This window comes from Macrobrachium nipponense, chromosome 23 (genome assembly GCF_015104395.2).
Source record: "Macrobrachium nipponense isolate FS-2020 chromosome 23, ASM1510439v2, whole genome shotgun sequence".
Lineage (NCBI taxonomy): Eukaryota > Metazoa > Arthropoda > Malacostraca > Decapoda > Palaemonidae > Macrobrachium > Macrobrachium nipponense.
This window is the reverse complement of record NC_061090.1, coordinates 67,020,738-67,035,246: the sequence shown is the minus strand read 5'-3', so window position 1 is coordinate 67,035,246 and position 14,509 is coordinate 67,020,738. Positions and strand designations below refer to the sequence as shown.

The window sequence follows — 14,509 nt, the reverse complement described above, 5'->3', positions numbered from 1 at the left end:
GCTCAGCGCTCACCCGGACTAGGCCATCATTTCCCGTTGGAATACAGGAAAAACTGCTTGAGAAGAACTTAACCAGTTCATATAATCAGTATACCCCAACCTCATAAGCCCCCAACGTGAATTTGGGGTAATACACTAAGAATAAGTGAAAGAATTTGAAAAAATGGCAGTTTGATTTAATGTGCTTCCATTTGTGCCAGCGCCTGTTTGAAACCATCTCAAGAAGGACTTTTGTTGCTTATCATTTTGAAGTCACCTATCACACTTCCTCATGGCGCCAATGCGAGATGTTGAACAAAACAAAACTATAATGCATCATTTTATTCCTAAAGTACATTGACATCAAAGCATATTGACAATACGAACATAAAAGGTGCTATTACAATCATTTAAAGGAAATAAAAATATAAAATCGGATGTGCTTTCATCAAAGTTTTCCCTCAGAAATCATGTCAAATTTAATTAAAACTGAAATATTTGAGTAAGTGAAATTAGTTCATAATCATGTAAAATTGTTATTTATACAGAATGGGGATTTAGTGTTTTAAAAACTTACAATATCTTTGTAAATAATGAAAAAAATAAGTTACTTTTAAAGTTAACACAGAGGGAACAACAATGACATATTTCGTAACTACCATTGTCAAATACACATTTCCAGAGAGAAGAGTTATGGTCCTGACGACCCTTCGGACTTGGTGCCATTACGCATAACATAGTACTCTTCGACATTGGTAAACGTTACCGACTCAGCCATCTGTTTAAAATCGCTGATGAACGTGTCCGAAAGCATTACAATATTCTCAAGCGTGGCTATTGTCATATTTTTCTCCATCAAGTCGTCGTTGCTGACATTTCTCATCGCTGTTGCAAAATCGTAGACACTACGCCTCACCTCTTCGAACATGAAGCTACCTCTGGTTTGACCATCCATGTAGTCACTTTCGTCATTCGAATCACCGCTGGAGGCCGCTTCTGTAGTAGCTGTGGCCGGAGTTGTGGTGGTGTCATTTGCTGTTGAGCTATTAGCGTTTTTGATTGCTGTCAGTAGCTTGTACGCTTTGCAAGACAAGCTCTCATTTTTAATACAGTAGTCTGTTTCATTTGAAGAGGAATTCCCAGATGATGTTGTGGAGGAGCCAGTTACTGTTGTTGCCGATGCGGATGTTGATGATGAAGCTGATGATCCAGAGCTGCTACTAGCTTCAGTGGTGTTGCTCGATGAGGATTCAGTGCTATTATTAGAATTATCCTCCATTGTTTTATTAGCAAGCCACCCTTTAGCAAATTCAGCTAAGCTTTTAATTTCTTCAAAGAATGTCATGTGGGACATGTGAGCTGTTTGCGCAGACAACTCCTGTGAATATTTATCAAGGGCATCCAAAGAAGTATTTGTTGCACTAGAGGCTTTATCAATTAGCTCTGTTAAATTACTGAAGCCTCCAGCTTCCATCTTCATTGCATCCTCAGTTCGTAAGAGTTGAGATAATTCTTTCTGATAACCTCTAAGATCTGAGATCTCATAATCCTTAATTTGTTTAACATCTTCCCAGCCTGCAACAATGCTGGAAGAACTCATATCAATTTCTTGGATTCGAGCTTCCACTGCACTCTTTGCAGACTGCATTGTGCCATTTGAACCACCTGATGCTGGTGCAGTTGTTGTTGGTGCTTGTTCTGAGCTGCCTCCTTCCTTATCTGTTTGATTTCCTATGACTGCTTTTAAGTCCTCTAACTCTTGAGATGCCATAGAATACCTATGAATTGCTTCCTCTAGGCTAGCTCTTGCCAAAGCTTCTTCAGAGTAAACATCTCTAATCAACTCAGACACTGTACGATTTGCTTCATGGAGGCTGTGTTTCCACATGTGAATTCCTTCCATTTTGCTTCCACTGAACATGGATGTCCTTTGCAGCATGAACATGGAGTTTTTGAAACCTGCTACAGATCTGACATCAACTGAGTCTTTGTCAAACGTCCAGTACATAAGAGTATCAGAAGCTTCGTTAAATACCATATCGGTACTACTATTAGTAGCACCCGAATCAGAAGTGGAGTTAGATCCTGTTCCATTGCTTCCACCTTCAGACATTTCAATCATCCTCATTGTCTCATTACTTATATATTCTAGATAGTCAGCTGCATCTTTGGTAACAAGAACTCTCGTGCTTGCGTAACCATAATTCTTCAGGATTTCACTCATGTTACGCAAACTATCCTGTGTACTTTGTACCATTTGTTTGACAGAAGCGAGTTCAGTTGCATTAACAGCACTACTACTCTTAACTCTCCCATCTATATCTTCAATCATTTCTCCAAACATACTGAGCATCCCTACATGAATATTAGAAACATCATCTGTTGTGAGCAGCAGTGTTTGAATGTCTATTAGTAATGTATCATTTTCTGGTCCGTCACCAGAGATGCTCTCCAAACTAGTAAGGTTAGCTGATAAATCTGCAAATGCATAATCCAATTCATGAAGGACATAAGCAATTTCTGAGCTTCGACCGAGGGACTGCATCCAGAAAGCCACTTCCTTATCATAATCACCACTTTCCATACCCTTAGAAAGTAGTTCATAATGATGGGCTTGGGAAGACAAAAAGCCATTGTACTCATTTAATTCCATTGTACTGCTTTCCATTAATGTTTTCAGGTCACTAGCATCAACAGTGCTACCACCCTCTGTACTGCTTGAACTGAGTTCATATGCATATTTCATGCATTCTTGGACTGTCTCTTTTTTCAAATGATTATATCCCTTGGTAAAGTTAGTATAACATTCCTTAATGTTATCTATTATTGCTGTAGCAGCAGAAGGGCCACCATCTTTTTCCATTTTGTCCAGCGCTGATGTTATGAGATAATCCATAAAAGTAATGCTTTTGAACATGCTGTATGACTCTGTGACTTGAGCTGATGACTCTTTCGCTTGGGAGGCTAAACGCAACTCTCCTGATTTGGAGGAGAACTTACTTATGAATCCAGAAAGGTCTTCTATCTGAGATCCTTCTTCCACACTCGTAGTTTGCAAAGTGTCTGTATATTTCTCTAATTTCATAAGATCTTCTTCTGCTAGAGTAGTTCCATTGGTTCCCATGCCCTCAAGAATCACCATAATGCCATCAACTAATTCCTTTCCAGACATTGCTTCCCCATCTTGACTTGGCTTATCAGTTGAACCTTCGGTTGCTGCTGGGGTAGATTCGCCTGATGGGGAACCACTGGACTGGGAACCATCAGAAGCTATACTGTCCTTCTGACTCATGAAACTTTGGAGAATGGTAACAATAGAACTTACTGATCCACTTGCTCTGATTGTAGATACCATGTCTTTGTAATACTTTGAAAGCATTTCTGACTGCATGCTTGACTCTTTCAATTGACTCATCATGGAAGAAACCTCTTTCAAGTATTTAATGCCCTTTCCACTTTCAGCTTTTGTTTCATTTAATTTAAATTCAGCAAGTTTTTCAGAGAGATCACTTGGAATTGACTCTACGCTAGAGGCGAAAGATGACATGTATTCAAATGCCTTTTTGATACCCTCAACTTCTGTATAAGATGATGCTGTCATTGTATCCATAGAGAGTTGATCTAAATATGATCCTGTAGATTCTATGATTTCAGCAGACTCACCCAGTATCCGACTGGCTTTTTCACTCATGAATGCATTCATAGTATAGCCTTGGTTTTTCTGGGAAGTATACTTAAACAATGCTAAACTTTGTTTCATATTTCCAAGATATGCTATTTCACTACCAAACTGACTGACAGCATAGCTGATCATACTTTCTTGCTTAGACAATTCTCTAATTTCATTTGTGGCGATTTTGTAAACATTTTGTTTTAGTTGACTTAGTTGCATGCTGAGTGTTGTTATTTCTGGAACAGTTTTGAGAGAGGAAGAGGTATCTGTGACTTTCATAGAAGGAATAGCACTCATCATGTGACCTGCAGTAGCCTCAGCTTCCTTAAACGTGCTGACTTGACGCATGGCTTGGGATTCCTTGGCTAAATCTTGGAAAATACCAGAGAGCTTTTTATATCCTTTAATTGGTTTGCCTGATTTTTTCTGTACTGCCATAATAAATGATGAAGAATTGATTTGTTTAAAGAATGAATCAGGTTCAATGTCAGAAGCTGAAATATTTCCAACTGCCTTCAGCATATCCTCAACCTCAGGTACTGTTTCTTCACTTGCAGAGCTTGAGTCACCAGAAGAAGCCGTCTGGATGAAATCAGACATTTGGGATGAGAAGTATAAGATTTTATCTGCCATTTCATTCTCCTTGTCAACCACCATCCAAGACTCTGACATTGCCTTTGCAGTGGCTACACTCTTTTGAGCATCGGACAAACTTTTGCTGAGCATATCAATTTGGTCTATACTTGATGAGTCTTTAAGAAGAACTTTAAGTTGTGAAAGTTCTGTTGCATACCCTTCCATCTTCGCAATTTGAGATGTGCTTAGCATACCCATTGCCATTTCGTCAACTATCATTAATGAATCACCCACAATTTTTTCTAATCTGCTTGTAGAGTTTGATTTAGAACTTCCAGTTAGGGCGCCTTTGATGTCTGCAATACTTGTTGTAAATTTCTCCAAGGCTGTCTTTGCCTTTCCACTGTTGTATAGATATTCTTGTGTTTGAACTCGTGCCAGAGCCCCTTCATCTGTTGACTTTTGTAAGACTTGAGTAACTGGGACCTTAGAGTCCACCAAGAAATGCTTCCATATGTAGAAGTCAGGTACATATTCTTTGTCTCCAAGCTTAAAATCACTTAGTTCCATGAAAGCAGATTTAAACTGACTTAGGGAGGTTTCATCAATCTGAATAGTTTGGGTGCTTGAGCCTATGAGGAATTCAGTGATTGTAGTAATATATTGCATGTATTTCTTGGTATTTTCACTAACCACGCTTCCATCAGACTGACTTCCTAACTTCTCACTTATATTCTTGAAGAAGGTGCCAACTTCATCAACAACTTTCGCTGTTTCTTGGTATGTTAGTACACTCTGACTGGCTTTAGCATATTCACTAAGTGATGTTACCGTTTCACTGAACATTTGTTCCGTCTTTCCAATAGATTCTAACGCAGCATCAATCTGTTTGGTGTCAAGTTGAATTCCTTTGCCCTGTGAAAGCATTTTCATACGGCTTACATATGAAGCAAATGAAGTCAGGAAACCAAAGCTGATCTCCTCTGCTTTAGATTCTGAAGCTTTTAACATGGTTGACAAACTTGTAATAATTGATTCCACCTCTTTGCCATCAGATATCTTGGGATCATATTCACCTAAATCATCATCTGTAGCAGTTGAAGAATCACCTGTACTTCCTGTGCCCTGCCCAGAATCGCCACCAGCAGCAGGACCTGATGCCAATGTCTTTATGGATTCAAGTGCTTCTTTTGCATCTGCAAACAGAGCACTGCTTGACTGCATGGAATAATACTGTTGAGATGTGCGGAGAATCTCTTGCTTCATTGCATCCTTTGCCACCTTCATTTGACTACCGAATGATGTACCAGACACGCTAGAACTGCTAGAACTCTGAGACATAGACATACTTTCCAAACTCTTGCTACTTGATATGAAGGAGGACTGTATAGTTTCAGATTGTTTGATATCACTACTTACTTTGCTTACTGATTCTTTGAGTGTAGCCACATTTACTGTCTCCTCTCCCTTCAGAGCTTCCTTTAGATCATAAGTTAATGAGCGAAGAGTGGATATACTATCAGAGGTGAAAGACGCAGCACTTTTGTAGGTCCCAAAGAATTCTTCTAATGATGATATAATACTAGTGGAATCTGCTGACCCTTTGCCTGTTTCAGTTAGAGTTTTTATGCTCTCTTCCAAGGACGTCATCAGAGTACTTGCTTCTTGAGTAACACTAAATGATTTTTGGGCTGAAATGACTGAATCCATTCTCTGGATAGACTTTGACATTTTTTCTGCAGCACTTGATGTTTTATATATCAAGTCCTTAACTATAGTCTTATCAACAGATTTCAGCTTCTGTTTGAAGTCACTTTGAGTAAACTTTTGAATTAACTGTGCGAATTTTGTGCTAAATTCCCCATCAAATTCTCCCATATCAAATGATGATGAGCTAGTCATTTCCATTATTGAATTGAATAGTGTGACAGGATCCTCCTGTGACGAACCTCCCGTTCCAGTATCAGCACCGGAACCCTGGGAATCTCCTGTAGGCTCTGAAGTGGTGGCACCAGCCGAATCTCCACCCTCACCCTCCATTTCATTAAGGAATGTTTCTAGATTTCTTGTGAAAGTGGAAGTTGAACTTTTAACATTCTCTATCACTCCAGTGGTTTCAGCAATTTTAACTGTTTCAGCTGATTGCTGCTCTAATTGGCTGAACTTTTGTATGAGGCTGGAAACTTGCGAGAGATATTTGATTCCCTTCCCTGCAGTTGGCTGGATGGACGAGAAATCAAAGTCTTGTATTTTCACGCTAAACTGGTCGTCAAGCACACTAGAATCATAGGCATAAGACATGAGGAAATTGTAAGCATCACTCACAACTGAATTTTCTTCAGCATCCGCTGATTCAGCAGGTATCCCTTCCATGATCTTTTTTATACTAGAAGATAAGGAATCCATCGATTCTTTTGATTTTGTCAATACATCAGAAGATTTTTTCGAGCTTTCTACTTCCTTTTTCTTCTCAATAAGTTGTGATGCCCCATAACTAAACTGGGCCATTTGATCAGCAACAACTGATCCATATGCCACGGATTTGCTCCCTGATTTCTCTATGGCCGCCTGAGCAAGAGTGATGGATTCACTTATTTTGGAAATTTCAGTAATAGATAGAGTTGAAAAATCAACTGTCTGCAGCAACATGCTAAGGTCTGTCACCTCCTTAATTTCTTCAAGGTCACTGCCACCTGAAGTTTCTGAGAAACTTGCAAAAGTAGAATATGAACTATCAATAGCTTTTCTGGTGTTACTTGCAAGTACTGCTTGCTGCTCTTGCCTCTGTGTTTGCTGAGCTACGGTCAGCTCCTTAGACACAGACTTGGACTTTTCCGCTACTAGAGTTTTGATATCATCATAACCTACAATAGTCTCAGTTTTAACTATTTCTTCAACCATTTTCATGCTTTCAACGTATCCTTCAATAAGAACAATATCTTCTTTGGTATACTCAGTCTTGGTATCTTCCATGAATACTTTAATATCTTTCATGACAGATGCATCCAGTGTTCCAGAGGTTTCTTGAGAACTTGTTTTCTTGTCAATCCGTTTGAATATATCTTGCATTTCCATTAGTTTGAGATCGATTTCTTCCAAAACAGATACTACACCAGAAGATTCTTTAATTCTTAATGATTCTGAAATACTTGACGAAAGAGAAGATTCAGCTGATTTTACTTTCATCACTAAAGAATCAACTCCTTTTACAACCATGCCTTCAGTAACATTTTCACTTAACATCTTTAACATTTGCACATCCTCAGTAAGAGAACGAATAAAGGCACCAGACGTTTCTTCTGTTGCTTTGGCAATTTTCATAACTAAATTTTCAATCACAGATGCATCACCAGTGAAAGGTTGTGTTCCTTTACCCTGTTTCATTTTAAGTGCATCGAGAGAGGTTTTTGCTTCTGTGACAAGTGACAGGACCTCTTTCTTAGCAGTAGTAGTTGTTGAATATTCACTATAAAATTCATCTTCCAGCACAGCTTGAGATAATTTCTCCACAAGATATTTGCTGGATTCAAGGGCAATATCTAGACCTACTACTGTGACTCCTGCAGCAAATTCTGTTGTTTGTAAGATACTCATATATGAGGTATACTGTTCTACATCCAGGGCAGTAGCTGTACCATCGTCAAACTTGCCAAGAATCTTAACTACCTCCTCCAATTCATAAACTGTCGTATTTTTAGTAGAATCTTTCACATCCCCAACTTTCCCTGAAATCATCTGGAATATATCTGTAGAACTGGCAACTGCTTCTTCAGCTTGCTTTCGAACACCCATCTGTTCTTCCCTGGCACTTTCTTCTTTCATAACCATGATTTCAGTAGAGGTCTTTTGAAGTACTTTTTCAGTTATAGAGAGAAGTGAGTCCATTCCTCTGACTGACTGTTTTCTTGCTAATATTGTTGATAATTGAGCAGTTTTCTCTTCAAAAGACTTGAGAGATTCTTCTGATATGCCGGCAGGATTAGATTCAAATGTGGACATAAGAGTGATGATTTCACTGATATCAAAGTCTTTGCTGTAATCTGTGCCTTGTACTGAGGTTGTTATGTCTTTGACCGTTTTCTGCACTTTCTCAAACAATGGTGTTGCTTTCATTAGTGTAGAAGTTTTACTTGATTTTGCTGCACTCTTTTCTAGTTTGTAAATCTCTTTTGATGTGGTTTTTTCTACGGTAGCGATTGATGTGGTTATTTGTTCTCTAGTGGATTTTGCAACCTTAATTCCTGAAGAGAGCTTGGATAAAGTAAATGAAAATTCTTGAACCTTCTTAAGAGTTTCTTTTGTCATTGTAGTTACGTCTCCGGAAATACTTAATAGAAGTTCCTTGAACATAGGGAATTCTTCTGCCTCAGAGGTGGCTTCCAGAACGTCCTCCATAGCACTTTTTATTGATGCAATAGCAGACTGAAGATCTGCATAAATTGTAATTTTTTCCTCTGTACTACTTCCTTGAGTTAGAGTTCCACTACTTTCTTTCACTTCTTCAGCTTTACTAACAGATAATGATTTCAGTTTCTGAAGTCCCTTGATACCTTTGCCCTTTTCAGTTTTAGTTGACTGTACACTTGAAAGGACATCCTGTATTTCGGTAAGCTGTTCTTTTGTAACTGATGTTGTTGAAAATTCTTGTAATATTTCTGTTAACTTTTTTATATTAGCATCCTCTGTTTCTTCACCCAAAGACAAACCAATATCTTCTTGCAGCATGTCAATAGTGCTTGTGATCATTGTCATGACAGTGGAAGTTTCTTTGAAGATTGCAGCTGTTGAAGCTTGTTCAAGTGATGATGCTATAGACATTAAGTCTTTTGCAACAATATCTGTTGCAGTTTTTACACCATCCATTGTTGATTTTAGACCTGCAAAATCTTGACCTTGAGTAACTTCAATTGTTTCAATCTTCGTAAGTATTTTCTGTATTGCTTTCACAGTTGTCTTTGTAACTTCTCCATTATTAGAGATTTCCTTGAAAATCGAATCTAACATAGTTATATCTTCGTTTTCTTTAGGAGTGCCTGTAGGAGTTCCAATGTCTCCTGTAATCTTAGTTAGGACCTCCTCGACTTTCACCAAAGTAGTTTTTGCTTCTTTTAATGTACTCTCTGTTGCCTTCTTCTCTGACAATACTGTAAATTCTTTCAAGCTAATATCTGAAGTTTCCTTAACAGTCTGGGTTTTAGCAATAAGGGATTTGATAGCAGTAAGGTCTACTTTAGCTTCATCATAAACATAATAAAACTCCTTCAATATGTTGTCTAGTTCATCTAGAACGCTAGAGCCAACATTTTCAGTATCAGATGCTTCTTCTAGAACTGATTCAAGATCCTTAAAAACAATTATTGTTTTGGGCTTATCTTGACTAGGATCTGATGTTGTATCCCCACTGGACTGTGTTGAAGAAAAATGTTCTTCTATTGCTGATAATTCTTTGGTAACATCCAAGAGCTTTGTAGTCAATGAAGAGAGAACATTAATTCTTTCCCGAGATGTGGAAACAGAGGTAAGAGAATCCTTCTGAGATTTGATCTCTTTCACTGACTTTTCAGCAACATCTCTGAGCTTGTAGATGCCAGTTATTTCTTTTCCCTGGCTAACTTGGGTCTCTTTGAGAGTTGTTAATACTGTCTGGAGTTCCTCCATTGTTGCTTCAGAAGAAAATATTTTTTCCATTTTTGCTAAAACTTCGGTTAAATCTCCAGTAGCTTCACCTGTCACATCAGCTCCTTCAATTGTTGTTACCATTGTAGTCACCTGCTTTTCTATGTCTACTATAATTGATTCAAGTGCGGTTAAGCTCTCCATATCCGCTTCGAAAGAACCGCTGTCTTTTAGCCCTTCAAGGCGCATTTCAGCAGAGTCCTTGGCATCTTGCGCAGTTTTCTGTGCTTTGAGTAAGTTACCAATACCTTTACCTGGCTCCAGGTCATATACCTTTTGTATTAATGTAAAGAAGAGTTCTCCCATGCGAGTGATATCGTCTTCTGAAAGAGAATCTACGTTCTCTGACATTGTTTCCAGATATTTTGTAAACTCATCAAAATCAGCATCATCTTCTCCAATAAGCTGTGAAGTTTGAAGATTTTTCGTAGCGACCTCCATTTCGTCTGTGAAAGAAGTCACAATTGATAAAGCTTTTCCCACTTTTTTGGTAACCTCCTGAGCAGTTATCTTTTCATCAAGCTTTTTAATCTCTTCCATAACAACGTCATCAGCTTCTTTAGCAGCTGTGAGAGTCTTTTCAGCTTCAGCTGAAGTCTTTTTGGTTTTTTCAACCGCTTTCAGGTCCTTAAGAATCTTTTCTAATTCACTGGTAGATGTAACTGATGAAATATCTTTGGACAAAGTCTCTAAGGTGGTCTTTGCACTTGTAAATGTTGCGTCACTAGTTGTATCAGTTTCTGTGAAAGACGTAATCTTTATCAAAATAATTACTATCTCCTCGGTGTACAGCGATATATCACTGAATTTATCCTTTTCAGAAGAAGATTTTTCTAATTTTTCGGCCTCTTGAAGAGTTGCATTTACAGCTACACTCGCAGAATCTGCTTGTTTCTTTGCCTCTTCAAGGGTATATTCGGCTCCTGTGTACTTCTCAGAGCCTGTAAATGAATTAACCTGCACTTCTAAATCTGATTTGAGGCTTTCTATAGCCAAAACATCTTCCCCAGTAGCAACATAATTTTCATCTTGAATCTTTTCAAAGAATTTAACAATGTCATCGATTACAATTACAGTTTCTTCTGTTACTTGTTCCTGTGTTGTTGTAGAAATTGTGATTTCTTCAAACAAGCTTTTAATTTCTGTAACTTGTGTTACAATTGATTGTAAGAGGGTGACTGCGCTTTCAGACTTCTCAGCTTTCTTAATTTCTTTCTCAACCACTGCCATCGCAAAGCTTACTTCTGAGAGACCCTCTTCCAAATTAGACAATTTCTTTGTTTCTGTACCATCTTTATATTTTTTCACAACTTCTTCCAGAGCAGTTACCTTTGAACTAAACTGCTCCACGTCTTCTTTTGTAATGGATGTTTTCTTCTCCATAATAGTGGATGAGGATGTTATGATATCTTCAATCTCAGGTGACGCTGCAGCAGCACTATTGTCAGAAGATGCAGATGTGATATCATTCAGCTCAAAGAGTAATGTTTCTACAACTGACAAAAGTGTTGTACTTTCTTCAAGGAAAACTGCAGCTTTGTTAGTCTCAGCTGCATCTTCTTCTTTTGTAATTTCCTCACTTATATCTTGTTTCACTTTCGTGATCTCACTCAGCATGGTATCTAGACCATCTACTGCATCCTCAGCTGTGAGTAACTTCATATTCTCAAACTTTCCACTCAGAGAATCATACTGGCTCATTGTTAAAGAAGATGCTGATATTGATGACATCTCACTGATCATTTCTGTCACTGTTACATCCTCATACTTAGTGGTACTTGTGGTTTTCTGTGACAAATCTTTAGTAAATGTTTCTATATCTTCTAAAAGTGTTAGCATGAAGTCCATAACTTCGAGTTTTTGTTCACTCTCGGACGCTGTCTTTAATAAAGCCTCATCAGCTTTTGTTTTTTCTACAGCCTTCTCTGTTACCATAATAAGTTCCTTTAGTTGACTGACTGATTTCACATCACTCAAAGCCTCTACTGCTTTAGTAAATGAAGTAAGTGTACTCTTGATTTCTGTTATTTTCTCCGCAGTAAGCTCCTCTGTCTTAGATACCACTACTTTCATTTGGCTCTGTAAAGTAGAAACTAATGTATCAATAGCGTCCGACTTGTCTGTTGAAGATGAGGCCTTAACTTTTGAGCTAAGTTCTTTAACAGCTGTATCTACATCCATCATCAATTTTGTCGTTTCTCCAGCATCTTTCACTTGCTGAAGCTGAGCCTCTTTTTCAGCGTAGGACTTCATCTCTTGGGTCGCTGCATCCTGTTGTTTTTTACCCTCCTCTAGGAGTTTATCAAGACCTTGTATACCGGTGGCGGCCGTACTCTGCTCGCTAATTGTTTCCATGGTAGATAAGTGAGTCTCAAGGGTTTGAACAGTGGTTTCCGTGAAACCAGTTGTCGTTAATGAGGCAAGGAAAGCCGTAACAGCCGTCACCTCTTCTTTGGTTTCTGAAGTCTGGCTCTGTTGCGTTTTTGCCTGGATTTCTTCTGTAACAGAAATAATTTCTGAGATGAGATATTCGGCTGTCGTGACGATATCTACTTTTTCAGAAATTGCAGCTTCAGCAGCAAGTTCTTCCTTTGTCATAGTGACTTGAGTACTCAGTTTCTGACTTGCAGCCTTTAATGCCTCAAAGCCTGCGATTTCAACTGGCCCTTGTTTCAATGCCTCTATTATTTTATCCGCCTCCTCAGCAAATGCTGACAAAGATCCAACCTGGGTTTCAGTAACGGATTCAATGGAAGCGGAAATGGTATTCATTGTGCTTATTAGTTCTGCCTTAATTTCCATTTGCGTAGGTTGTGCTGTAGACTGAGATTGTTTTGCAAGAGCAGCTTCTATACTTTGAATGCTTGATTTAACTGTAGTCATTGATTGCTCCAAAGCGAGGATTGTTGTAGCCTGTTCATTTGATTTAGTTGATGATTCTATTTTTGCAGTAATCGATGCAGTTATCTCACTGGTAGACTTGACTGTTGCAGCAGCACTCTTTATTTGCTCAGCTTCTTGAGCACTAATGGTTACAGTGCCTGACTGGACATCTGAGACAGCTTGCTTGAGCTGCTCAAGGAGTTGTACTAGAGTTGCAGACATTTTTTCCGTCATTGCGCTGACAGTTGATTTCTGTATAGTCTCCATCTTAGACGTAATTTCAGTGATGACTTTCATTACTCCTGCGCTGCTGCTGCCACCACCTGTGCCGGCAGTGCTTAAGGCACTTACAAGTGTAGTCATCGACTCCGACATAGACGACACTGTAGACGCAACCTGGGTAGAGACGGTCTTTTTCTGTTCCAGAGCTGCAACTTTCTCCTCGCTCTTGGCCTCTGTAACGAGGTCGCCAAACAACTTGAGGGTGGCTTTGGTCGTGGACTTGAGGATCGTTATGCCCTTGGAATCGATGGACTTGGCCCCTGATTTCACCTGTGCAGTCAAGGCTTTGACCTCGCTCGTTTTCGAATTGATCGACGAGATCTCAGATATGGTGAGAGTGTACCTCCTGACGAAATATGAGTTCACTTGGACTTGTATCTGGATGATCACTGTAATGGATATGACTGTTGTTGTTGTAGTTCCGGCTTGTCTCTTGTCTCTAAGGAGTCCGTCGGCTTCCAAGGACCTCTTCTTCCTCGCTTGTTGTTGACCAGCCTGCGTGAGATCCTTCAGACTATCCGCAAGTTCTTGCAAAGATTTCAAGACATTCCCGGCGCCCGTTGTGTTCGCTGGAGGTGTACCTGGAGTGGGGAGTCAAGGGAAATACACCTGTTATTCGGAGGCGCTTTTCTGGTCGAACTCAAGTCGACGGAGGCGTTATTATGAAAGTATTTTACGTGCAAACGTTGACAGGTTTTAGTATAACATGCAGAGCTACATTCAGCATTGCCTTAATTTCCTCATATTTAGATAAATACATGCTCTCTCTCCCTCTCTTTTTCTCCCTCTCTCTCCCTCTCTCTCTCTCTCTCTCTCTCTCTCGCTCTCCATTCTATCTGATGTTTTGTGTTTATGTAGGCGCACGCACACGCACACACACACACACACACACACACACACACATATATATATATATATATATGTGTGTGTGTGTTTTATACGACATAGGGGATAAACGCACACTCACTGCCATGGCAGTCACACAGCTATTGTAAATACATAAATTAATGTATCCCATCAGGGTGCAGTTTACGACTCTCTCTCTCTCTCTCTCTCTCTCTCTCTCTCTCTCTCTCTCTCTCTCTCTCTCTTCTCAGCATATTCACAGTAGTTCCAACATTTAAGCCTAATTGTGGTATCGTCTGCTGATTTTGACTTTCATTCCTATCTTCCTTTCATCTTCATTTTCATCTTCCTTTCCACGCACTTCTATCAATCGTTTCCTAGTGCAAGTGCTTTGAGGTTTTCTTCCTGTTGTTCCACCGTTCAGGCCTCATGGTTCTAGCATCTGTTATGGCAGTCGCACACACCAGCATTTCACAATAGAGGAATACAACTAAGCATGCTTGGTAACGTAACGTTAAAGTAAACAGGTGCAAAAGTTAGACATGCTATCAAGTGACAGAATCTGCCTTGATTTAATAAACACATAAGCATGCT

At 39.2% G+C, this 14,509-nt stretch overlaps 1 protein-coding gene across 7 annotated transcripts in view; it reads right to left on the bottom strand.

The window, feature by feature from the left end:
* Positions 1-306: 306 nt before the first annotated feature.
* Positions 307-14,509, bottom strand: part of LOC135201421 (serine-rich adhesin for platelets-like) — a 36,872-nt gene continuing 22,669 nt past the window's right edge. For all 7 annotated transcript variants that reach the window (XM_064230333.1, XM_064230351.1, XM_064230368.1 and 4 more), the window contains one exon: positions 307-13,650. In XM_064230333.1, the coding sequence (XP_064086403.1) occupies positions 671-13,650 (12,980 nt within the window). In that variant the 3' untranslated portion in view covers positions 307-670. The remainder of the gene's footprint in view (positions 13,651-14,509) is intronic.